This window comes from Pelophylax lessonae, assembly GCF_965119305.1.
Source record: "Pelophylax lessonae genome assembly, chromosome: 3".
Classification (NCBI taxonomy): Eukaryota; Metazoa; Chordata; class Amphibia; order Anura; family Ranidae; genus Pelophylax; species Pelophylax lessonae.
Window position 1 is genome coordinate 366,262,635 of NC_138770.1, and position 27,977 is coordinate 366,290,611.

Sequence of the window (27,977 nt, forward strand, 5' to 3'; positions counted from 1 at the left end):
TGACTGCAGGCCTAGCTTGTAAAGTCAAATGAAGAGCTAACCATCTCTTATATCCTTCACTGAAATCCTGGCATAACTGCCCCAAAGGTTGGACCCCTCCAGTCCAAAGAGATTGCCCCTGTTCCTGAGCAGAAAGGCCTACTTCCTGCATGCCAATCTAATCACCCTGGTAAACCAATAGGTGATGACTCAAGAACCTGATGGCGAAATTAGAAGATTGTCCACTTTCCTCACGTCTTTGACCTTTCCATGTACATGGTTAGTAACTTGTGTAAGGACCTGAAGTCTTCCTGCTGTGTACTCAGTGACTCCATGTGAATGCTTGGAGGGACTGCCCCCAGATTTTCCTGGAAAATGGATACCTCTTGGAGAGGGACATAGTATCACAATTTCTGGTGAAAAGACACAAAAAGGATCTTTGCACGAAAGTGCTGCAATTTCCAACATCCTTCTGTCTGAAGCAACTGCTGTCAGAGGAACTAGTTTTATCACTAGGAGCCTGTACTAGTGCTTTCAGAGCCAAGGCTAAGTCCCATGAAGGGTACAAGGATTTCCTTGGTGGGTGTATATGGATTACGGCCTGCATGAAGCATTTGTTCAATGGCTCTTCCATCCATCTGCAGCTTGAAAAGGAGGATAGAGGCAGAGACCTGTACTAGATTGAAAATGGGATTGGTAGTGTGGATGACATCTGGGGGAGCAACGAAAACGAAGGCCTCCTCGGCAGGTGGAAAGCACCTGTACAGCATTAATGTGTTCTGTCCAAATCTTCAGAAGAATCTTCATAATTAAAGCGGTTGTAAACCCTAAACAATAAAAAATAAAAACCTGCAAGACAAAGGCATAACGAGCTAGTATGCATCGCATACTAGCCCATTATGTGTAACTTACCTTAGAACGAAGCCCAGACACGGTCCCCCGGACATCGCTGCGGGCGCTGCCATGATCCCTCGCTGTCTCTTCCGGGTTCGGCGGCTCCGGCGCGGTGATTGGCCAGAAGAGACGGCTCCGGCGCGATGATTGGCCGGACCCGCGTTGACGTCACTCCCGCGCATGCGTGCGGGAGTGATTTTCCGGCAAGCTCCCGGCAAACTAATTGAAGGTCCCCCCGGACCTTCAGAGCGCATGCGCCGCTCGCGCGAGCGGCTGCATGCACTGTAAATATCTCCTAAACCATGCCGGTTTTGGAGATATTATTTGTACCTACAGGTAAGCCTTATTATAGGCTTACCTGTAGGTAAAAGTGTCAAAAAGCGGGATACTACCGCTTTAAAGCAGAGTTCCACCCGTTTTTGTGTTTATTAAAAGTCAGCAGCTACAAAAAGTGTAGCTGCTGACTTTTAATATACATACTCACCTGTCCCACGGCCCAGTGATGCGGCCGGCGGGAGCCTCGGGTCTCTCCCTCCTCTCCCCGCAGCGCCAGCATCTCTAGTGTGGGCACCCGGCTGTGACAGCTTGCGGCATCACAGCTGGGTGCACAAGTCGCGCTGTGTGTCCTGAGTGGACGGTCAAACTTCTGTGATGTGTCCCAGAAGATTGCAGGGAGAGAAGGGGAGAGGAGAACTTCCCTGGGAGCAGGTACCTGTCATAACTAGGTACCCGCCCCCCCCCCCCCAAAAAAAAAATGTGGCATGTCAGAGGGTCAGGAGGCCTTAATACAGAAGTTCCATTTTTGGGTGGAACTCCGCTTTAAGGACACTGGAGGAAGACAAATACCAACAGAAAAAACCCATGGCACTGTGAACCCATCTTCTATCACTTCACCTTTGTACCTTGTTACAAATACCTGAAGCTGTGTGTTCAGTGGACTCTCTATGAGAACTACCACTGGAATGCCCCATAGAGCCAATACTAGTTGAGGTACGTATTGTTGGAAAATAATTTGGCTAACTGATCCCTTAGTGGATCCTGCTTTCCCAGGAGGTAGACTTCCGTTTACTGCCTGAAGGCGCCTCTCCGCCCAGCGATAAGTTTATGTTACGAAAAGGAACAGAAAAAGACAAACACTTGGTACCCCCTTGGTGGACAATGTAGGCTACTGCTGCCTTGTTGTCAATCATCAACTTCACTCGGGCCCCTTGAAGGAAGATCCTGAAAGACTTGCAATGCTAGAAAAAACGTCCTTACATTTAAGACAGTTAGATCATCTGCATTACGTTAGGCTCCAATGGCCTTGCATTTGTCTCCTCAGACTGGCATCCGATGTCAGAATTATTCCATCTCCTGGGCTGAGAGGCATGCCAAAAAAGAGGCACACTGGTGTCCAAAACTCCAGTTCTTGCTAATTTGTGCAGACACAAAACCCTTCTGATCCATAGGCAGCACATCCCATTGACTGAGGAAGGCAAATTGAAAAGACCCATGTGCAACCTGGTCCAAGGCAGCACTGGAACGGCCGCTGTAAAAATTGCCCAATGGGGACAATGCAATCCCCCACTGACATAAATGCTTTCTCCATGACTCTTCGTACCCAGATTTTCAATTTGCTAATTTTTCAGTTTTGGAAAACCACTTGACTTATTCGGGCATGAAAAACTTCTCCAAGATCCTTCATAGATTAACCACTTACCTACAGTGCACTTTCACCCCCTTCCTGCCCAGACCGATTTTCAGCTTTCAGCGCTCTCACACTTTGACTGAGAATTACTCAGTCATGCAACACTGTACCCATTCAAAAATTGTGTCCTTTTTTTTCACACAAATAGAGCTTTCTTTTGATGGTATTTAATCACTACTGGGTTTTTTATTTTTTGTGCTATAAATAAAAAAAGACTGAAAATATTGTGAAAAAACGCATTTTTCTTTGTTTCTGTCATAAAATTTTGCAAATTAGTAATTTTTCTTCACAAATTTTGGCCAAAATTTATACTGCTACTTATCTTTGGTAAAAATAACCCAAGTAAGTGTATATTATTTGGTCTTTGTGAAAGTTATAGAGTCCACAAGCTATGGTGGGAATCATTGAAAATTGATCACACCTGATGTACTGAAGGCCTATCTCATTTCTTGAGACACTAAAAAGTCAGGAAAGTACAAATACCCCCCAAATGACCCCTTTTTGGAAAGTAGACATTCCAAGGTATTTAATAAGGGGCATGGTGAGTTTTTTGAAGTTGTAATTTTTTCCCACAATGCTTTGCAAAATGAAGATTTTTTTTTTTTTTTTTTTTTTTACAAATTGCCGTATTAACAGGTTATTTCTCTCACACAGTACATGTATACTTGCAACTACACCCCAAAACACATTCTACTACTCCTTCTGAGTATGGCGATACCACATGTGTGAGACTTTTTCACAGCCTGGCCACATACAGAGGCCTAACATCCAACCAGCACCGTCCGGCATTCTAGGAGCACAAATTACACATATAATTTCCTGACAACCTATCGTACTTTTGAAGGCCCTGGAGCACCAGGACAATGGAAACCCCCATAAAATGACCCCATTTTGGAAAGCAAACAGCCCAACGTATAATTTTTGAGGCATAATGAGTCTTTTGAATATGTCATTTTTTTCCACAAGTTTTTGGAAAATGTGGAAAGAAAATGAAAACACATTTTTTTTTACACAAAGCTGTCCATTTATGCAATATTTCTAACACATAGCATGTATATAGCAAAAATTGCACCCCAAAATACATTCTGCTATTCCTCCTGAGTATGGCGATACCACATGTGTAACACTTTTTCACAGCTTGGCCACATACATAGGCCTAACATCCAAGTAGCGCTTTACACAAAGTTGTCCATTTATCCACTTTAAGACTGGGCCTATTTTTGACACTTGGTGTTTACAAGCTAAAATCATTTTTTTTGCTAGAAAACTACTTGGAACCCCCAAACATTATGTATTTTTTTTTAGCAGAGACCCTAGAGAATAAAATGGAGATCGTTGCAATATTTTTTATCACACCATATTTGCGCAGCAGTCTTCCAAATGCGATTTTTTTGAAAAAAAATCACTTTTCTGATCTAAAAAATAAGAAAACAGTAAATTTAGAAATTTTTTTTCCATAATGTGAAAGATAATGTTACGCCGAGTAATTAGATACCCAACTTGTCATGCTTCAAAATTGCGCATGCTCACAGAATGGCGCCAAACATTGGTACTTAAAAATCCCCATAGGCAACATTTTAAAAATTTCTGCAGGTTACTAGCTTAGAGTTACAGAGGAGGTCTAGGGCTCAAATTATTGCTCTCGCTCTAACGATCGCGGCGATACCTCACATGTATGGTTTGAACACCGTTTACATATGTGGGCGGGACTTGCGTATGCGTTTGCTTCTGCGCGCGAGCTAACGGGGACAGGGCGCTTTAATTTTTTTTTTTTTTTTTCCTATTTATTTTATTTATTATTTTCTTATTTTTACACAGTTTAAAAAAAATGTAAACATCCCTTGCAATAGAAATAGGCATGACAGGTCCTCTTTATTGTGAGATCTGGGGTCAAAAAGACCTCACACCTCACAACTACACTAAAAAAGAAAAAAAAAAAAAAAATTGTTGAAAGAGGAGAAAAAAAAAGCAAAAAAAAAAAGCGGCCCTTTAAACCGGTTGCTAGGCAACGTCTTTTGACGTAGCTCCGGTCCTCCAAGACCATAGAGTTGAGTGAGGGCCATCTTGCCCTCACCAGTGGCGAATCCGCCACTGGGACCACCCTTATCTGAAAGCCGACCGCCCGCCGTTTCAAAAAATACCTGGGTTATGGGGGCTATCTTCTGCCATAACCCCAGTATTTAGCTTTTAATGGCCGACGCATATAGTCGTTAGGCGGTCAGTAAGTGATTGCATGTATATGGCAAACAGGTGACGATGACTGATGGGGTGACAGGTGACGATGACTGATGGGGTGACAGGTGACGATGACTGATGGGGTGAAAGGTGACGATGACTGATGGGGTGAAAGGTGACGATGACTGATGGGGTGACAGGTGATGATGACTGATGGGGTGACAGGTGATGATGATTGATGAGGTGACAGGTGACGATGATTGATGAGGTGACAAGTGACGATGATTGATGGGGTGACAGATGACAATCACTGACCGGGTGACATGTGACGATGATTGATGGGGTGACAAGTGACGATCACTGATGGGGTGTCAAGTGACGATGATTGATAGGGTGACAGATGACGGTGACTGATGGGGTGACAGGTGGCGATGACTGATGGGGTGACAGGTGACGGTGATTGATGGGGTGACAGGTGACGGGCGATGGTCACTGATGGGTGACAGGTGATGGGCGATGGTGCACGGCGGTACTGATGGCAGTCTCTGGTGACCGGTGAACTTTAGGCTACGTTCACATGTGAGCGTAGCGATCGCGGGCAGAATCACTGCGATTCTGCCCGTGATCCAGAAATCATTGCAAATGGCGGGACGCCTGTGCGTTGCCCGTGATTTGCAATAGCACCCCAAACGCTGTGCGATGTTGCTGCGATTTCCACCTGCCAAATCGAGGTAACATCAAGCAAACAATGCATGACGCCCCAAAGAAGCTCTTGTACCTTTTTTGGGCGTCATGCGATGTTTGCGCGATGTTACTGCGATTTGGCAGGCTGAAATGGCGGCAACATCGCACAGCGTTTGGGGTGCTATTGCAAAAAACGGGCAACGCACAGGCGTCCCGCAATTTGCAATGATTTCCGGATCGCGTGCAGAATCGTGGTGATTCTGCCCGCGATCGCTGCGCTCACATGTGAACGTTATGGGTGTCAATTTCTGGGCACTGATGAGGTGACTGTTGGGTGACAGGTGACATTGGGGGGGGCTGAGGACTGTGTGGGGACCTTTATTAGTGTGATTTTAGTGTGATTTTTACTTTTGCAGGTACACAGAGCAGTAACTCACTATTTCTAGCTCTTCTCCCCTCATACTGGAAACTATATGAGGGGAGAAGAGCTAGTAACAGTCAGTTACTGCTCTGTGTTTACATTTTGTGATCGGCTGTGAATGGATTCACAGCCGATCACATAGTAAACAGTCACTGTCAGTGACTGTTTACTACCGCCGGTGACAGCTGTGTTCCTACGGAACACAGTGCCACCGACATGACCGCGCTGCACGCTCCCGATCGCGCATGCGCGGTCATCTCCCGGGCGCCTTCATTGTGATCGGCTGTGTCATTGGAACACAGCCGATCACGTGGGAAACAGCCATGCCTATTGGCTGTTTCCCCCCTGCCGGTGACCGGCTGTGTCCCGGGGACACGCCGACACCGGCATTGCACGGCGGCGCGCCCGCGATCGCGCGCCTGCCGTGCTTGAATGGGCGGACGTCATATGACGTCCGCCCAGGATAATAGCCGCACCGTCCCGCCGTCATATGACGGCGGGCGGGCGGTAAGTGGTTAAGAAGGGGTTAACTGCTTTTCCTGTTTGTTCACTAGTCGACTGAACTTGGAAAAGGATTTCTAGGGCAAGGTTGTGATGCTTTGCCAGCTCCCGGCTTACACCTGCGACAATCAAAACATTGTCCAAGTAGTGGTAGAGCCTTATCCCCAAAGACAAATTACTGTCACTACTGCCAACAAAATGTTCAAAAAGTTTCTTGGTGCTGTGCCAATTCTAAAAATGGCAAACATCTGAACTTGAAGTGACAGCCGGTCACTGCAAACCTCAGATGTCTCTGGGTGTTACACACCGATTGGTACATGGAAGTTTATGTCAGCCAGGTCGATTGACTCTAACCGGTCCTCATGCTGAACTATCGCCATGACTGTTTGTACGGACTCCGGCTTAAACCTTTTGTTGTGTATGTACCCATTCGATTTCTTCAAACCGAGACAGTCGGGAAAGCTCCTGATCCCTTGGGTACTAGAAAGAATGGGGAGAAACCCCCAGATTTGTTCTTTTGGTGGCAACAGCACTATGGACTTGTTGCAGTATAATTCTTATACGTAATCTTGCAGTAATTATTTCTTCTTGAGATCTGTTGTTTATGAATGAAAGCATTTGGTGATTGTACTCCCAGCTAACTCTCTTTGATGTTTGTCACCCAAACCCTCCAAAAAGGAGGCTATCCTGGCTCCCATTGGAAGACACTGGTTGGGCCCACCTTCAAAAGACTTTCCAGATGTCTAGCAGTCTGCTCTGGATTTGATACCATGTAAAAAGGATGTTTGAGCTCCCTTCATTGTGATCTGGTAAATTTCAGCCTGGCCTAAAAGGTTTGGCCTCCTGAACCCTTCTGAAGATCAACCGACATAAGCAAAAAGACAGCTTCTTCTTCTTAGTAGACTGTGGCCACAATCTGGACATTTCTTCTGTCACTCGCTTCGTCCAGCGTTTTTCCAAACAACAACCCTTCTGTTATGGAGAGTGTTACAAAGGGCTTGCGTGGAAGCTTTATCCACCCTCCAGTGGCACAACCACAAAGCTCTCATCACTGCGACTTAATGCGCCAACCCTAAAACTCGGTCTATTGAACCCTCGTCCAAAAGTCAGTAGCCAGGTTCAAGACCTCCAGAACCATGCCCACTCCTGCAGGTTCAACTTGAATTGACGCCCATTTCTTAATGCTTTAAACATCACAGTTAATGCTGTTGCTAGTCAACAGGCAAAAAATATGCCACAGTTTTATGTTTTCTGCAAGTCTGCGGGCCAGTTCACCACAATTTCTGAGTTGAAGGGGCCTTTCTGCATGCACATTTTTGAAGTGTTTACGTGCTTTTTCAATGTGTTATGCCATGTTACAGATGCGTTCCATGCAAACAAAAATGCAACATGTTTTCTTTTAGTTGACTGTACTGGAACACACTGCACTGGTGTGATGTAGGCCATTGGAATCCATGTAAACACTGTTCATGCATTTTTGACTAAGGATAAAAACGCATTGGACTGCATCTGGTGTGAACCAAATCCGCTTTTCAATCCATAGGATCCCTAAAGGTATTAAAAGACAAAGACACTTGCACACCAGACACTACCAAGCCCTATCCACTCCTGGAAGTGCGTTGCTTAAACATGCATCAGCCACCTTCATTGGATAAAGTTTAGAGACCTTTAATGTAAATTGGTCTTCTTATCAGATCTCTCTCATTAACTCTCTGTCATTATAGGAAAAGAAAGCCCTTTTTTTTCACATTTGGAAATATCTGCATGCTTTTTGTGATGGTTGGGCCTGCGTCTTGTCTGTGGCATGGATATTTGCTGCATGCTTTTCGCTACAGCCTCTAGACTTTGAAGTTTGTGCATCCGCTTACTTATCCATTGTCATTTGAGGCAATCCATGCACGTGAGCTGCTGTGTGGGAAGCCGAGGAATGCAGATTGTCCTGGTCAGGAGATGACCAGTGGCGGGTCTTACATTTTCTGGAGTGTTTGCGTTTAGGGCTTCTGTTCCCAAAATAATGCAAAACACCATACTTTACATTCCTTGAACACTCTTTTAAAAATATGTCCCAAGCTGCCCCCTCCTACCTTTTTCTAGTCGTCTTCTTTTTCACTGACAGGTGTGGTGAGCTCATGCAAAAAAATATGGAAAAAAAAATCATAATTCTCTCATCAAGAAAAAAACAGGTACCCTATCCCTTTAAGACCCATCTGCTTTCATTCACTTCAAAAGCAGCAGCAGGTCAGTTCAGGCAGCCCTTCCAGAGCCAGACCGAAGGTAAGTTGAGGCAGCCCTTCCAGAGGCAGACAGAAGGCAAGCCCAGGCAGTCCTTCCAGAATCAGACAGAAGGTGAGCCCAGGCAGTCCTTCCAGAGGCAGACAGAAGGTGAGCTTAGGCAGTCCTTCCAGAGGCAGACAGAAGGTGGGCCCAGGCAGTCCTTCCAGAATCAGACAGAAGGTGAGCCCAGGCAGTCCTTCCAGAGGCAGACAGAAGGTGAGCTTAGGCAGTCCTTCCAGAGGCAGACAGAAGGTGGGCCCAGGCAGTCCTTCCAGAGTCAGAGAGAAGATGTGCCCAGGCAGTCCTTCCAGAGGTAGACAGAAGGTGAGCCCAGGCAGTCCTTCCAGAGGCAGACAGAAGGTGAGCCCAGGCAGTCCTTCCAGAGGCAGGCAGAAGGTGAGCCCAGGCAGTCCTTCCAGAGGCAGACAGAAGGTGAGCCCAGGCAGTCCTTCCAGTGGCAGACAGAAGGTGAGCCCAGGCAGTCCTTCCAGAGGCAGGCAGAAGGTGAGCCCAGGCAGTCCTTCCAGAGGCAGGCAGAAGGTGAGCCCAGGCAGTCCTTCCAGAGGCAGGCAGAAGGTGAGCCCAGGCAGTCCTTCCAGAGGCAGGCAGAAGGTGAGCCCAGGCAGTCCTTCCAGTGGCAGACAGAAGGTGAGCCCAGGCAGTCCTTCCAGTGGCAGACAGAAGGTGAGCCCAGGCAGTCCTTCCAGTGGCAGACAGAAGGTGAGCCAAGGCAGTCCTTCCAGAAGCAGAAAGAAGGTGAGCCCAGGCAGTCCTTCCAAAGGCGGACAGAAGGTGAGCCCAGGCAGTCCTTCCAGAGGCAGACAGAAGGTGAGCTTAGGCAGTCCTTCCAGAGGCAGACAGAAGGTGGGCCCAGGCAGTCCTTCCAGAGTCAGAGAGAAGATGTGCCCAGGCAGTCCTTCCAGAGGTAGACAGAAGGTGAGCCCAGGCAGTCCTTCCAGAGGCAGACAGAAGGTGAGCCCAGGCAGTCCTTCCAGAGGCAGGCAGAAGGTGAGCCCAGGCAGTCCTTCCAGAGGCAGACAGAAGGCGAGCCCAGGCAGTCCTTCCAGTGGCAGACAGAAGGTGAGCCCAGGCAGTCCTTCCAGAGGCAGGCAGAAGGTGAGCCCAGGCAGTCCTTCCAGAGGCAGGCAGAAGGTGAGCCCAGGCAGTCCTTCCAGAGGCAGGCAGAAGGTGAGCCCAGGCAGTCCTTCCAGAGGCAGACAGAAGGTGAGCCCAGGCAGTCCTTCCAGTGGCAGACAGAAGGTGAGCCCAGGCAGTCCTTCCAGTGGCAGACAGAAGGTGAGCCCAGGCAGTCCTTCCAGAGGCAGAAAGAAGGTGAGCCCAGGCAGTCCTTCCAAAGGCGGACAGAAGGTGAGCCCAGGCAGTCCTTCCAGAGGCGGACAGAAGGTGAGCCCAGGCAGTCCTTCCAGAGGCAGACAGAAGGTGAGCCCAGGCAGTAATTCCAGAGGCAGACAGAAGGTAAGCCCAGGCAGTCCTTCCAGAGGCAGACAGAAGGTGAGCCCAGGCAATCCTTCCAGAGGCAGACAGAAGGTGAGCCCAGGCAATCCTTCCAGAGGCAGACAAAAGATGAGCCCAGGCAGTCCTTCCAGAGGCAGACAGAAGGTGGGCCCAGGCAGTCCTTCCAGAGGCAGAAAGGAGAAACAGAATCCGAGACAAAAACCAGACTGTCTAACCCACAGGAACACAGCATGGCAGGGAAGCAAACAGCAACAAATCTTTACTGCACAACATCATCCACCTTCACTCTCAGACTGAGGACAAAGCCAGGAGAGCAGTGCCCCACGCTGCCTATACAAGACAGGAAAACCCCCAATGGTGACATTGCAGAGGTTAGTAATACCACACCTGTAGAAAATTCATGCTATCTAAGCATCATTTGCCCATGGCCCAGCACAAAGGGCACCTAGTTTTAGTCTTCCAACTCCATGAGAGGCTGAACATGAAGGAGTAGGTTCGGCTGGGGTATATACTTGCGGCAACCAAAGTACTTACCAACTGAAATACACAGGTGGCCTGGAACATGACCAAAAAATAACACTTCAGTGGGGGAGGGGGCTGTCTTTTAATTATGAAATAATCCATGAAGGGCACCTCATCCATATAGTTGGTTCTCTTAATTGCTGCCCCTTTAAATGAAAAACACTAAAAACAAAAATAATCCCTGATTTCCTGAAGACGTCATACGGCGAAATGCATTGATGTCTGCCTGTCTACACTTCCTTACTAACCAGTGACGCCACTTTCGTCGACTCCGTGGAACGCACCCCAGCCAGCTTCTCGGAGCGTTTAGAAAGGGGTAAGCCCATTACATGGTTGAGGAAAGAGGATGCAATTGATATACGATTTGAGCAGGTGCTGTTCAGGACATATTCTATGTAAGCCTAACTATTAATGTGTGTGTGTGTGGCATTTTATTATTTAATAAAACAGTGTTGCACTATTTTGGGTGTCTCCGTTTTACCTCCATATAATCAACATCGGCCATCCGGGAGGGTATAGAGAGGTGCAGACCTATCCAGGTGTTCTTATTGCTGATAAGGCTGTATGGTCCCTGGTAGGGTTGAGCGGACACCTGGATGTCCGTGTTCGGCGGGTTCGGCCGAACTTGAAAAAAAAGTCCGGGTCCGTGTCCCGGACTTTTTCCGAACTTTACCCGGACACCGAACCCCATTGAAGTCAATGGGGACCCGAACTTTCAGGCACTAAAATGGCTCTAAAACACCAATGGAAAGGGCTAGAGTGCTGCAAATGGCAGCAAAATGTAGTTAAGGGCATGACAAGTGCTCTGCAAACAAATGTGGATAGGGAAATAACTTAAAACAACAAAAAAAAAAATATATAAAACAATTTTCTTCATCTGTGAAGGGCGAGGCCCATATGGAGTAGGAGGGAGGTTGAGGTGGCGGTGGATGTGTCAGTGTAGGTGGAAGCGGCGGTGGAGGGGGTCAAGGTAGCCAACACTGCTTTTTTTCAGTCATTTTAAATTAGGGTACACCCCAAAAGAGTGAGAAAGATCAAAAATATAACAATGGCTGGGTAAGGTCAGTATCCATCTCTATTCTGCACAAGGTACGGAAAAGTCCTGTGGGATCCATGCCTGGTTCATTTTAATGAACGTGAGCTTGTCCACATTGTCTCTGGACAGGCGGCTGCGCTTGTCTGTGATAACGCCCCCCAGCCGTGCTAAATACACGTTCAGATAATACACTGGCTGCAGGGCACGCCAGCACCTCCAAGGCGTAAAGGACAAGCTCAGGCCATGTGCCCAATTTGGAGACCCAGAAGTTGAAGGGGGCAGACCCGTCATTCACTACATGTAGGCGTGTGCACACATACTGCTCCACCATGTTGGTGAAATGCTGCCTCCTGCTAAGACGTTCTATATCAGCTGCTGGTGCTGCTGTTTGTTGTGGCGTGCTGACAAAGCTTTTCCACATTTCGGCACCTTCTGAGGTGCTGACGGTGCCCTGGTTGCGTTGGCGACCTCTTCCTCCTCCTCTGCCTTGGCCTTGTGCTTCCACTGTGGCCCCGCTGTCAGGTGGGAATGCCAGCAGCATCGCGTCTACCAGTGTGCGCTTGTACTCGCGCATCTTGCGATCACGCTCCAGTGAGTGAATTAAGGACGGTACGATGTCCTTGTAACGGGGATCCAGCAGGGTGGCCACCCAGTAATCAGCACAAGTTAGAATGTGGGCAACTCGGCGGTCGTTGTGGAGACACTGCAGCATGTAATCGCTCATGTGTGCCAGGCTGCCCAGAGGCAACGAAAGGCTGTCCTCTGTGTGAGGTGTATCGTCTGTGTCCTCTGTATCCCCCCAGCCACGCACCAGTGATGGCCATGAGCTGGCCTGGGTGCCACCCTGCTGTGAACATGGTTCCATCTCCTCCTCCTCATCCTCCAAAACTGTGCCCCTGCTGGACAATTGTGTACCTGGCATTTGTGGGTGCAGGAACCCACCCTCGGAGCCACTTGTGAATGACTGCCCTGAAAGCCTTGGAAATTATCCCTCTTCCTCCTCCTCCTCCTCCTCCTCCTCCTGTTCCATCATCGCCCGAATCGTTTTTTCAAGGAGGCATAGAAGTGGGATAGTTAAGCTGACAACGGCGTCATCGGCACTGGCCATGTTGGTGGAGTACTCAAAACAGCGCAACAAGGCACACAGGTCTCGCATGGAGGCCCAGTTATTGGTGGTGAAGTGGTGCTGTTCCGCAGAGCGACTCACGCGTGCGTGCTGCAGCTGAAACTCCACTATGGCCTGCTGCTGCTCGCACAGTCTTTCCAGCATGTGCAAGGTGGAGTTCCACCTTGTGGGCACGTCACATATGAGGTGGTGAGCGGGAAGGCCGAAGTTACGCTGCAGCGATGACAGGCGAGCAGCAGCAGGGTGAGAACGCCGAAAGTGCGCACAGACGGCCCGCACTTTCTGCAGCAGCTCTGACATATCGGGGTCATTTTTAAGGAACCTCTGCACCACCAAATTCAGCACATGCGCCAGACAAGGGATGTGCGTCAAACCGGCTAGGCCCAAAGCTGCTATGAGATTTCGCCCGTTATCGCACACCATCAGGCCGGGCTTGAGGCTCGCTGGCAGCAACCACTCATCGGTCTGCTGTTCCATGCTCCTCCACAACTCCTGCGCGGTGTGTGGTTTTTCCCCCAAACAGGCAAGTTTTAAAACTGCCTGCTGTCGTTTACCCCTGGCTGTGCTGAAGTTGGTGGTGAAGGTGTTATGCTGACCGGATGAGGAGGCGGTAGAGAATGAGGAAGCGGAGTAGGAGGAGTTAGGAACAGGAGGTAAACTGAAGCGCCCTGCAATCCTCGGTGGTGGAAGGACATGCGCCAAATTGCTATCCACCTCAGGCCCATCCCCCACTGCATTTACCCAGTGTGCCGTTAGGGAGATATAACGCCCCTGATCGTGCTTACTGGTCTACGTATCGGTAGTTAGGTGGACCTTGCCACAGATGGCGTTGCGCAGTGCACACCTGATTTTTTCCCCCACTTGGTTGTGCAGGGAAGGGATGGCTTGCCTGGAAAAGTAGTGGCGGCTGGGCACAACGTACTGTGGGACAGCCACCGACATAAGGCTTTTAAAACTGTGCGTCTCCACCAGACTGAATGACAGCATTTCAAAGGCCAAGAATTTTGAAATGCTGGCATTCAGGGCCAGGGATCGCGGGTGGGTAGGGGGGTACTTCCTCTTCCTCTGAAGTGTTTGGGAGATGGAAAGCTGAACGCTTCCACGGGACATTGTGGAGATGGTTGGTGACCCAGGTGGTGGTGTTGCTGACAGATCGTCTGTTTGCGGGGTGGCAGGTGCCGGTATCACTACAGAGGTGGATGAAGAGGCCGAGACTGCAGCAGAAGAGGAAGCAGGAGGGGCCAGAGACCTTTCTTGGTTTTGAAGGTGTCTACTCCACTGCAGCTCGTGCTTTGCACTTAGATGCCTGATCATGCAGGTTGTGCTCTAGTTGAGAAGGTTTATGCCTCGCTTCAGGCTCTGATTGCACAGGGTGCAAACCACTCGTGTCCTGTCATCAGCACATTTTCTGAAGAACTTCCACGCTAGAGAACCCTTTGAGCTGGCTTTGGTGCGCTCGGTCCCTTTCTGCGTTGGGCAGTAGCAGGCGTAGTGTCTAGGGCACGGCCGCTCCGCTTCTGCACCCTGCTCCCTCTTCTGCTTTGCTGGTGGCTCTGTGCGACCACCGCCTCTTCCTCCAAACTACTCAGGTCACCTGCATGACCTTCATTCCATGTGGGGTCGAGGACCTCATCGTCCTCCACATCATCTTCCACCCAGTCTTCACCCCTGCCCTCCTTGTCGGTCTGCACAATTCTGAGTGCCGCAGCAGTTGGCACCTGCATTTCGTCATCATCAGAGACGTGCTGCGATGGTCCTTCCATGTACTCATCTTGAGAAATAAGTGGTTGGGCATCGCTGCACTCAATCTCTTCCACTTCTGGGGCAGGGCCAGGTGGATGGCCCTGGGAAACCCTGCTGACAGAGTCATCAAAAAGAAGAAGAGACTGCTGCATGACTTGGGGCTCAGACTGCTTAGGTGTATGATACACACAAGGTGTACTAAGCTGCGCTCACCTTTAAACGTGCAAATATGTGGTATAATAAAATTATTAGATAAAGTGCATAGTGGCAAATCATCAACTAATTGAATAATTAGAATTAATAAATAAATAATTAATTAAATAAATAATTAATTAATTGAATAGAGTGCATCAATAAAGTGCATCAAAAAGTTCAAAGTGATAAGTCCCAATAAGCGGATAGATGAATAGAGATATATCTCCAAGGAATAAAAAATTCACATGGTAAATCCTTGAACCCTTCACCATATAGGCACCAATGTGTGAGTGTGCTTACCAGAAAGCACAGACCCCTTAATTACAGGGGGTCAGTGCAGGCAGGATCAATCAACGCGACCAGAGTCAGAGTATGTAAGACCAAGCCCTCTGAAGTGGTCCACTTCACAACCTCCTGTACACCACAGAACTCCTCACTCCTCCTCCTTATGCTCCTCAGCAGTATGAAAACAAAAGGAATGACCAGGATAGTGAAGTACGTTTTGACAGTTTAATGTAAAATAAGGTGGACACACTTACATCAGGGTAATAAAAAACAGGCATATAGGACTTGAGATCCAAGATTGGACACAGGACGGTACCGCTTCCGCGTTCTCTGGTCCTCTCCAGACGGTCTCAAAATGGCAGTGATAGCAGGGTGATTGTACCCCAATGTTCCCGACCGGTTTCGTCGGCTCGTATGGCCGTCGTTTTCAAGGGTCATGTTCTGTCCTGTGGTGTACAGGAGGTTGTGAAGTGGACCACTTCAGAGGGCTTGGTCTTACATATTCTGACTCTGGTCGCGTTGATTGATCCTGCCTGCACTTACCCCCTGTAATTAAGGGGTCTGTGCTTTCTGGTAAGCACACTCACACATTGGTGCCTATGTGGTGAAGGGTTCAAGGATTTACCATGTGAAGATTTTTTATTCCTTGGAGATATATCTCTATTCATCTATCCGCTTATTGGGACTTATCACTTTGAACTTTTTGATGCACTTTATTGATGCACTCTATTCAATTAATTAATTATTTATTTAATTAATTATTTATTTATTTATTTCTAATTATTCAATTAGTTGATGATGTGTCACTATGCACTTTATCTAATAATTTTATTATACCACATATTTGCACGTTTAAAGGTGAGCGCAGCTTAGTACACCTTGTGTGTATCATACACCTATTACACGTTTTTACGATTGAGTTGCAGCTCCCTAGATTATTGGTTCACACCATTATATTGTGCACAGTTTACATATTTATTGATTCTAATACAAATAATTCACTTACTCACTAGCAAATATTAATTATTTATATATCACGTTTGCACTTTATCCAATAAGCGCAGGTACTTTTGTCGCTTAACGCCATTCGTTTACCAGCTCAGACTGCTTGCCTGATTTGCAAGGGGGTGAGGTGAAAGACGGTTGGACATCGGCTGCAGGTGCCAACTCTGACCTTTCTGCAGTTGACTGGGTGAGAGACAATGTGAAGGAACTGGAGGCACTGTCAGCAGCAAACCAATCTACTATCGCCTCTACTTGTTCTGGCCTCAACACTTGTAGAGGCGCATGATGTCCTACCAAATACTGCTGCAGGTTCTGTCGCCTACTCACACTTGAGGAAGGTGTTTCACTTGTGCGTGTAGCTGGCACAGATCGACCACGTCCTCTCCTTGCAACAGGAGCTCTACCAGCAGCACCACGACCCAGGCCACGGCCCCTATTTGACGTCTCCTCATATTTCTGTAATTTATGATCTTGCCCTAGAAAGGTGTTTATTGAATAGCGGAACAAAACAACAACTGTATCGCACGGGTGTATCTCACAGTCAAATATGCAAACTATGCCGCAATTTAATTTTTTTTACCCCAAAAGGGTGTTTATTAAATAGCGGAATAGAAAAACAGTATACAAATACAACGGGTGTATCTCACAGTCAGATATGCAAAGTATGCCGCAATTTACTTTTTTTTACCCCAAAAGGGTGTATATTGAATAGCGGAATAGAAAAAAGGATATAAAACGGTGTATCTCACACGTACAAACACAGACTAGGCCCCGATTACAATTTTTTGTACCCTAAAGGGAGGATGAGGAAGAGGAGTAGGAGGAGTTCGGAACAGGAGGCAAACTGAAGCGCCCTGCAATCCTCGGCGGTGGAAGGAGATGTGCCAAACTAATTTAAAAGGTGTATCTCACACGTACCGATACAGACTATGCCGTAATTTAATTTTTTACACTCCAAAAGGGTGTATATTGAATAGCGGAATAGAAAAAATTTATAAAATGGTGTATCTCACACGTACAAACACAGACTAGGCCCCGATTACAATTTTTTGTACCCTAAAGGGAGGATGAGGAAGAGGATTAGGAGGAGTTTGGAACAGGAGGCAAACTGAAGCACCCTGCAATCCTCGGCGGTGGAAGATGCGCCCCAAAAATTTGGAAGGTGTATCTCACATGTACCGATACAGACTATGCCGCAATTTAATTCTTTTTACCCCAAAAGGGTGTAGATTGAATAGCGGAATAGAAAATATGATATAAAAAGGTGTATCTCACACGTACAAAACCAGACTAGGCCTCGATTACAATTTTTTGTACCCTAAAGGCAGGATAAGGAGTAGGAGGAGTTCGGAACAGGAGGCAAACTGAAGCACCCTGCAATCCTCGGCGGTGGAAGATGCGCCCCAAAAATTTGGAAGGTGTATTTCACACGTACTGATACAGACTATGCCGCAATTTAATTCTTTTTACCCCAAAGGGTGTAGATTGAAAAGCGGAATAGAAAATATGATATAAAAAGGTGTATCTCACACGTACAAACCCAGACTAGGCCCCGATTACAATTTTTTGTACCCTAAAGGCAGGATGAGGAGTAGGAGGAGTTCGGAACAGGAGGCAAACTGAAGCACCCTGCAATCCTCGGCGGTGGAAGATGCGCCCCAAAAATTTGGAAGGTGTATCTCACACGTACCGATACAGACTATGCCGCAATTTAAATTTTTTTACCCCAAAAGGGTGTAGATTGAATAGCGGAATAGAAAAAAATATATAAAATTGGTGATTTTTCAATAGCACATGTGAACACAGCAGTGTCTTATGTGTCTTATGTTTTATGCCACGGTCAGCTCAGCAGCAGGCTATGAAGGGAAAAAAAAAATTCCCCTTTAACTTTGTAATTTTTAAATAGCAGATTAGTACAGACTATGCCACAATTTATTTTTTTTTTAACCCAAAAGGGTGTATATTGAATAGTGGAATAGAAAAAAGTATATAAAATTGAAAATCACTCAATAGCACATGTGAACACAGCAGTGTCTTATGTTTTATGTCATGGTCAGCTCAGCAGCAGGCTATGAAGGGGAAAAAAAAATTCCCCTTTAACTTTGTAATTTTTAAATAGCAGATTAGAACAGCAATCTGTAGTAAAATATAGCTGAACGCTGCACACAACAGACTGATAAAAATATATTTTTTCTCCCTCCTCCTCCTCCTCAGTGGGCTCAAGTGAGGGCAAAAAGATTGTTCACTGCACCACCCCCCACACAGCAAAATCGATGTAGATCGCTAACGGACGATTGTTCTGTCCCTGCCTAATCTCTCCAGCCTGTCCCTAAAATGCTCAAATATCTTTCCCTGCCTACACTCCGACCTGTCCCTGCATTCTTTTCGGGCACAATTTTTTACTGTCTGTCCCTAATCAGCAGCAGCCAGCACGTATGATGTGTGCTCTCTCCCTACACTACAGCAGAATGACGCACCGCGCTGTGTCTCTCGAACATATAAAGACATGGGTCACATGCTTCAGATGGCCATTCACAGCTACTAATACATTTGTAGGCATGGCTGGGATGGCTTAAGGCACACCAGTTAAATGCGTGTTGATTGGCTGTTGAAAGCCCGCCATTAAAAGCGTGCCATTACATACAAAACAGGAAATAAAATTACCGAACACGAATTTTCGGGTCCGTGTCCGGGTAGGAAAAATCCAATTATCCGGTACGGACCCCAATAATACAGTCCGTGTTCGCTCAACACTAGTCCCTGGGGCTTCTGGTGATCAGATTTATGAGTCTTATCACGAGGTGGACCACTTAAATCAAAATAAGAAGGCATGGTGTGGGTGACGGCATTTATTGAGCACTAATTTATTTAACTTAAGCAGACTTCTTTGTATATGGACTGTGAATGCTTCACATTTATTTTCTCCTGGTTATATAGCAATAGTGTATTGTTGTGTTCACACTATTGGCACATTTGTATGTTATTTTCCATTATACAGTTGTGCTCATAAGTTTACATACCCTGGCAGAATTTATGATTTCTTGGACATTTTTCCGAGAATAAGAATGTTAACACAAAATTTTTCTTTCACTCATGGTTAGTGTTTGGCTGAAGCCATTTATTATCAATCAACTGTGTTTACTCTTTTTAAATCATAATGACAACAGAACCTACCCAAATGACCCTGATCAAAAGTTTACATACCCTGGTGATTTTGGCCTGATAACATACACACAAGTTAACACAAAGTGGTTAGAATGGCTATTAAAGGTAACCATCCTCACCTGTGATCTCTTTGCTTGTAATTAGTGTGTGTGTATAAAAGGTCAATGAGTTTCTGGACTCCTGACAGACCTTGCATCTTTCATCCAGTGCTGCACTGACGTTTCTGCAATTTGAGTAATGGGTAAAGCAAAAGAATTGTCAAAGGATCTGCGGGAAAAGGTAGTTGAACTGTATAAAACGGGAAAGGGATATAAAAAGATATCTAAGGAATTGAGAATGACAATCAGTAGTGTTCAAACTCTAATCAAGAAGTGGAAAATGAGGGGTTCTATGAAACCACACCATGGTCAGGTAGACCAACTAAAATTTCAGCCACAACAGCCCGGAAAAACCCAGAAATAACTTCAGGTGAAATACAGGACTCTTTGAAAACATGTGGTGTGGCTGTTTAAAGATGCACAATAAGGAAGCACTTTAAGAAAGATGGGCTGCATGGTCGAGTCGCCAGAAGAAAGCCATTACTATGCAAATGCCACAAATTATCCTGCTTACAATACGCCAAACAGCACGGAGACAAGCCTCAAACCTTCTGGCACAAAGTCATTTGGATTGAGGAGGCCACAACCATAAATGCTACATTTGGAGAAGAGTCAACAAGGCCCATGATGAAAGGTACACCATTCCTACCATGAAACACGGAGGTGGATCGCTGATGTTTTGGGTCTGTGTGAGCTACAAAGGCACAGTAAATTTGGTCAGAATTGATGGCAAGATGAATGTAGTATGTTATAAAAAAATACTGGAGGAAAATTTGGATTCGTCAGCCTGGAAGCTGCGCATGGGTCATACTTGGACATGCCAACATGACAATGATCCTAAACACAAGGCCAAGTCAACCTGTTATTGGCTACAGCAGAATAAAGTGAAGGTTCTGGAGTAGCCATCTCAGTCGCCTGACCTCAATATCGTTGAACCACTCTGGGGAAATCTCAAACGTGCACTTCATGCAAGCCAGCCCAAGAATTTACAGGAACTGGAGGCTTTTTGCCAGGATGAATGGACAGCTTTACCATCTGAGAAGATAAAGAGCCTCATCCACAAATACCACAAAAGACTTCAAGCTGTCATTGATGTTAAAGGGGGCAATACACGGTATTAAGAACTGGGGTATGTAAACTTTTGATCAGGGTCATTTGTGTAGTTTCTGTTGTCATTATGATTTAAAAAGAGTAACACAGTTGAATGATAATAAATGGCTTCAGCCAAATACTACCCATGAGTGAAAGAAAAGTTTTTGTGTTATCATTCATATTCTCTGAAAAATGGCCAAGAAATCATAAATTCTGCCAGGGTATGTAAACTTATGAGCACAACTGTATCTACATTAGCCATCACTTAACAGCGCCTTCTTTATTTGTATCATTTCTGTCTTTTATTTACGTAGCTAGGAAGACGTGGTCCTGTGGGCCTCCAGAGGAGGCGTTCACCTATGTGTGCTAACGTGAGGTAGGGCCAGGAAATATATATATATATATATATAAAGATATATATACATATATATATATATGTACCGGGGCTTTTTTTCTCAGGAAAAAAGTGCAGGAACCCAACAACGACCCCCAAAACTCCCCTCCTCCCCTCCCCACACACCCTCCAAACTGCATCAAATAGTGGGTGTGGTCAAATTTCACTAACACTATAACCTCTTAAAGAGGCAATAAATACCAGGAGTCTGGAGGGGGGGGGGGTGTTTACACATAGGGTACAGATTTCAGGAGTGAGCTAAGTGCAAAGTTCGAGTGTGCATTATGTACATAGTACAGAGTTTAGGGGTGCACTGCATTCAGACTGCAGAGTTCAGGGGTGCACACGGCTACTTACCCCTGCATCCCCTATCCTCATCTGACTTTCATCCCTCTTCAGCTCTGACTTCTGCATGCAACCCCCTTCTCCTCATCTTCTCCCTCCCTCCTTAAAAGCTCCATTATCTTCCACATGTCTTACTTGTGTTGCTGTGTTAAGCTGAAGCACCCAGCTGTCTCTAGTACCTAAAACAGTATCTCTCCTGCGCTCAAGTGGTATGCAGGAAGGTGAATGGTCTGAATGGTCTTTTTAGCACAGATAAGGCAGTCTTGCTGCCCCCTCAGGACCAACGGTATCCAAAAACACTGAAAGACAACAACAAGAGAAGGGCGCACTGACCTTGTGCATTACTACTAAAAAAGTTTATTAAAATCCAAATAGGTAGCATACATTATACTCACAAACATAAGATGTATACAAGCATGTAGGAAAAAGGAACCAATTGCCTCCAGAATACTACTGCTGGATGGCGTACACAATAACCTGGCTTATGCGTTTCAAGGGAGAACCCTCTTCCTCAGAGCCAAAGTTGCCAATTGGTAGCTATAGCCAGCAGCACTGATCATTGCAATCTGCTGGTGGGGATAGCATACAATAGCACAGCGGGAGGGATTCCCGCATACACATCAAATGTGGTTAAAATGATTAAAGTACAGTTCCAACCACCTATCAAAAAAATAAAAGTCAGCGGCAACAAAAAGTGTAGCTGCTGACTTTTAAAAAACAGCCACTCACCTGTCCAATGCTCCAGCGGTGCACAGCTGGGTTCCCACTGCGCGTGCGTGAATGGTGGATGCAGTCTTCTGGGAACTGTCAGTGTCCCAGAAGATTTTAAGGGGAGGGAGAAAGGCGCTCGTAAAGGAAGTAGGAGCAGGTACCTGTCAAAATCAACTACCTGCTTCCCCTCTGCTCCTCAAAAGTGACAATCGTGCAAGAGGAGTGGGGGACGAGTCCTTAAAGCAGAACTTCCTCTTTTGGGTGGAGTTCCGCTTTAAATTACAGGCTGCCTTATGGCTGTTCTCTAAACTAACAGTAAAACAAATGACATGGGGGTGCTGAGCATTACCCTGGGGGAACATGTACAAAGACAAATAAAGTGTTTAGAAAAATCTGCTTGTTGGAAAGAAAATGGTATGGGGTTCCCTCCTAATTTATACCAGCAGACAGCCGCCACGTCCTTATCAGCCGATGAGTCAGCTGTCAGCGGTGTTCCCTGATGACAGCTGAATGTAAAAAGAATTACCGGCAATGAAAAATTAAGAGAAAAATAACGCCCCCCCCCCCATACCAGGCCCTTCTGGGACTTTTTAGACACTTTTTTGAATTTTCAATTGGCTCATGTGGCACCCTGCAACCTTATCGCCGGGGCTTTACCCCAAAAGGCTTGTAAATACCTGACTTAGACTGGGGGAGAAAGCCTGATTGAGCAATAATGAATTTCTTACTGTGAAGTGGAAGGACAAACAGGATGCAGATACGACAGTCCAAACTGCAACGGCGACTGGTGTTGTTGAGAAACCCCTCTGTGTCCACTACTACAACCTTTACATGGGAGGGGTGGACTTCAACGACCAGATGATGAATCCATACTTAGTTTCCCATAAAACCAGATGCTGGTACAAGAAAGTGTCTGTATAATTATTTCAATGGGCTCCTTCAACGCTTTTGTACTTTACAAAGCATCAGGAAGAAGTGGATCCTTCCTAAAATTTCATCCAGATGGTGCTGTGCCCCAAACTCCCAATACAGATGCAGGGAGCTGGCTGCATGAGAGACATTTTCCGAATGCCATTCCCGGTACCCTAACCCAAAAGTCACTCCAAAAAAGATGTAGTGTCTAGCAGACCACACACTACTGGAGTATTAGTATAGGGTACAGCACGGCACAGTCTAGGGTATAAATTCACACAGGGTCTCGAAAGATGTTAGCTAGTCAAGAAACTGGCTATCGCATTTTGAGAGAGCCTTTCCCTAGCCTGGAAAGTTTATAGTTTAGTCAAGTTCCAAAAAATGTTAAATAAGTAAAAAAATAAAAACATAAAAAAAAATCACAAAAATAGTTGTCATTTTATTGAGGTAAAGTGGTAATAAACCGCATCAAAAAAAAAGTTTAAGTCATAATGTGCTAGGATGCATCACATCCTAGCATGTTATGACAGACTTACCTCAAAACAAATCCCCCTAGCGGCGTGCTGTCACCACTGAAGGTGCTTCCATTTTCACCCAGTCTTCTTTCCGGTTTTGCGGGCTTCGGCAGTATGAATGGCCGAGCCAGCAGGGGCGTAACTACAGGGGTTGCAGGGGTTGCAATCGCTACCGGGCCCCATGCTCCAGGGGGCCCGGTAGCAAACCAGTGGGTGAACTTCTAGGATCTCAAAGGTCACACTTGCGACAGGGCCCTGGCATTTCACCACTGTGGGGAGGCCCCAAGATTGCAGGAAGGGGGCCCACTGCAGAACTTGTGAAAGGATCCTGATGCGGGACCATAATAAAAGGCCATGCAATGAGATTAAAGAGCCCCAGGATTAGTGGGAAGAGCCCCGGGCTTGAAGGGAAGGGCCCCGGCCAGGGGTCTGGGGGGCCCTTCATGGTTTCTTGCATCGGGGCCCTGAAGGTTCTAGTTACGCCTCTGCGAGCCAGCGATAAGTTTATGCGTGTGGGAGTCACTGTTTATGGGACAGCTTTGAAGGAACAGTCTGAATATGCCATTCCTTCAGAGTGCATGCGCCGGTGATGTCACTATCTAAAGTATCTAAAGTAAATGTCTCCTAAACGGTGCATGTTTAGGAGGTATTTACTGTAACTATACTTTACTATAACCATTATTATAGGCTTACCCATAGGTAAACATCAAACATGGGAGCTTACTCACACCTTAATGTTCTGTTCTTACTGTGTTTTATTGTTCACCGTTGTTTGTTTTGCAGGAACGCCATTCAGCTGCAGCCTGATATGTTTATTCTGACAGTAACACGGTGTTGCTCTCAGAGTATATATACAGTTTGGTCCATATATATTTGGACACAGGCACAATTTTCATACTTTTGGCACTGTATAGAATAAAAATTAAAATGAAAAAATCCAAATGAATTTGAAGTGCAGAATTTCAGGCTTTAATTCAAGGGGTTGAACATAAATATCAAGTGCAAATTTTAGGAACTGCAACCATTTTTACACACAGTCCCTCCATTTTTAGGGGCTCAAATGTAATTAGAAAAATTAATATAATTATAAATAAAATGTTCTTTTTTAATATTTTATTGAGAATCCTTTACTGGCAATGACTGCCTGAAGTCTGGAACCCAGGGACATTACCAAAGAATGGGTTTCCTCCTTTCTGAACTTTGTCAGGCTCTAACTGCAGCTGTCTTCAGTTGTTCTTTGTTTGTGGGTCTTTTTGCCTTTAGTTTTGCCTTCAGCAAGTGAAATGCATGCTCAATTGGGTTGAAATCAGGTGATTGACTCAATCATTGCAGAATATTCCACTTTGTTTCCTTCAAAAGCTCCTGGGTTGCTTTTGCAGTGTGTTTTGGATCATTGTTCATCTGTACTGTGAAGCGCTGTCCAATCTACTTTGTTGCATTTGGCTGAATCTGGGCTGATAGTATATCTCTAAACACTGCAGAATTTATCCGGCTGCTTCTGTCTTCTGCCACATCATCAACAAACACCAATGACCTAGTGCCACTGGAAGCCATGCATGCCCATGCCATTACACTGCCCCCACTATGTTTTACAGATGACGTTATGTGCTTTGGAGAATGAGCTGTTCCAAGTCGTCTCCACATTTTTTTCTTCCCGTCAATTTGGTACAGAATAATCTTAGTTTCATCCGTCCAAAGAATGCTTTTCCAGAATATGTCTGGCTTTTTTAGATGTTTTTTTGGCAAAGTCTAATCTGGCTTTTCTATTCTTCAGGCTTATGAATGGTTTGCACCTTGCGGTGAACCCTCTGTATTTTCTCCAGCGAAGTCTTCTCTTGATTATAGACTTTGACAATGATACGACCACCTCCTAGAGAGTGTCCTTCACTTGTCCGGAAGTTGTGAATAGGTTTTTCTTTACCATAGAGAGGATCTTGCGATCATCCACCAATGTTGTCTTCTGTGGACGTCCAGGCCTTTTTATGTTGCTGAGCTCACCAGTGCGTTCTTCTTTCCTCAGAATATACCAAACTGTTGATTGGGCCACTCCTAATGTTGCTGCTATCTCTCTGATGGATTTGTTTCGTTTTTGAAGCCTTACAATGGCTTATTTCACTTGCAAATACCACACGTAGGCTGGCCATACATGTTCAACTTTTGTTGTACAATTTTCTGCCAGATCTACCACAAACCACATAATGTGAGGTCAAAGCTAAACAACACATTCACTAGTATCCAAATAGGCAGGCCTTCGTACTACATACTTGAAGGTAAATTTCAAGAAAATCTGACAGAAAACTGAAAGAAAATTGTATCATGTATGGCCAGCCTTAGAATCATCTCCAGACCTTTCACCTGCTTAATTGATGAGGAAATAACGAAGGAGTAGCCCACACCTGGCCATGAAACAGCTTTTGATATAATTGTCCATTTACTTTTGGTCCCTTGAAAAAGGGGGGATGACTAATCTTAAGAGCTGTAAATTCCTAAACCCTTCCTCTGATTTGGATGTACATACCCTCAAATTTGGTAAATACCTCCATAAAGTGTACCTGTCACTGCCTAATACTGTCACAAGGGATGTTTACATTCCTTCTGACAGCAATAAAAGTGATCAAAAATGTTGTTTTTATATGGACAGTGTTAAAATAAAAAAAATTAAGAAAAAAAAAATGTAAGCTCCCCGTGCCTCCATGCTCACGCGCAGAAGCGAACGCATATGCAAGTCGCGCCCGCATATGTGAACGGTGTTTAAACCACATGTGAGGTATCGCTGCGACTGTTAGAGGGAGAGCAATAATTCTAGCACAAGACCTCCTCTGTTACTCTAAACAGGTAACCATTACAATTTTTAAAGCGTTGCCTATGGAGAATTTTAAGTACTGTAGTTTGTTGCCATTCCATGAGTGTGTGCAATTTTGAAGCATGACATGTTTGGTATCTATTTATTAGGCATAATATCATCTTTCACATTATATATAAAAATTGGACTAACTTTACTGTTTTTTTTTATTTTTTTTTATTTCGTGAAAGTGTTTCTCCCAAAAAAGGGCATGTGAAAGACCGCTGCGCAAATACTGTGTGACATAAAATATTGCAATGATCACCATTTTATTTTCTAGGGTCTCTGCTGAAAAATGTATATAATGTTTGGGGTTCTAAGTAAGTACTTTTCTAGCAAAATATTTATTTTAACTTGTAAGCAACATACAGTATGTCAGAAAAAGGCTTACGCTCCAAGGGGTTAGACTCTTCAGTATCTTACCAACTGTGATACTAAAGTCTCTTTTTTTTTTTTTTTGTTAAAAATAAAAAACATGTTATACTTACCTGTTTTGTGCAGTGGTTTTGCACAGAGCAGCCCATATGCTCCTGGCCCCTCCCTCCTGTTGAGTGCCCCCACAGCAAGCAACTTTCTATGGGGGCACCCGAGCCGAGCTGCAACTCCCTTTGTTTATTCAAACACGGAGCCGTGGCCCAGCCATGCCCCCTTTCTCTGCCCATTGGGTCACTGGCTTTAAATAACAGCAGTGGCAGTCAATGGCGCCGTGCTGCTGTCTCAGCCAATGAGGAGGGAGAGTCCCGGGCTGCTTAATCTCTCATGCAACATCGCTGGATAGAGATGAGCTCAGGTAAGTATTAGGGGGGCTGGGGAAGGCTGCTACACACAGAAGGTTTTTTATCTTAATGCATAGAATGCATTAAGATAAAAAACTTTCTGCCTTTACAATCACTTTAACCTCCCTGGCGGTCTGATTATGTCAGAATGTTTGATCTCAAAGCAGTACATTGTTTTGCATGGAAATGTGTTGTTTTATATTTTTTAGTGAAAGCACAGAAGATGTTGCCATTCCATTATTGCTGTATTTTTGATCACATTTTGTTTCTTTCCAGTGTATATCACTGAATTCCAAATGTAACCAGTTGACGATTCACATAGCATGTAGGATTTTACACCAAATCGCGCCCTCTTTGATGCAATGTATTGCACCCAGCTAAGCCTTCCCTTGTAGGCCATTAGACTTTCATCTATGCTGATGTCTCTTTCTGGCACATAGCTCCGTTGGAAATTCTGTAGAATCATTTGATATACTTCCCAAATTTTCTTTAGTTTTGGTGCAGGATGAGTAGTTTCATCAAATTCTTCATTGTTTTCGAAGTGGAGATATTTCATTATGAGGGGAAATCTGTACTCTGACATGACCGTACCAAAGAATGGAGTGGCAAGTAATGTATTGGTTGTCCAATACCACTTCTGCAGGGGTTTCCCCACCACTCCCTGAAGAATTATTAGGCCCAGAAATTTCCAGATGTCATCTTTGGTCACTGGTTCCCACTTTCTGCATCCTGCAAACTTCTGATGCATAGCCAAATTGTGCTCTTTGTACCGGTTTGTCTCAGTAACTATTTTTTCAATAACCTCATCGGTCAGAAATAATTTTAGGTATGCCAAGGGGTTGTCATGGTCAATGTCAACTTTCATACCAGGTGCTCCAGTACATGGGAATCTTGGGGGCGTTGCCTGATCTGTATCGCAGTCAATAGAGCACCAAGTTCGCACATCGCTGAGCTCAATCACAGAATCGTCACTGTCGTCCCTTTCAGTACCTTATGACGAATTTTCACACTAATGACTATCGCTCAGTTCTTCAAATGATTCCGATTCACTGTCGCTGTTTTCCAGTTCGTCTAAAGGTGCTTTTGAGCTAAAAGAGCGCTTTTTGGACACCGTGGACATTCTC

General features: G+C 45.5%; 1 protein-coding gene across 1 annotated transcript; it reads right to left on the minus strand.

Annotated features, from left to right (window-relative positions):
• Positions 1-189: 189 nt before the first annotated feature.
• On the minus strand, positions 190-27,973 carry LOC309550541 (piggyBac transposable element-derived protein 4-like; the record flags this gene model as incomplete). The annotated part of the gene is given in 4 exon segments (XM_082250896.1): positions 190-392; positions 27,157-27,844; positions 27,848-27,862; positions 27,866-27,973. Coding segments are annotated over 4 exon segments (1,014 nt in total).
• Positions 27,974-27,977: the final 4 nt, after the last annotated feature.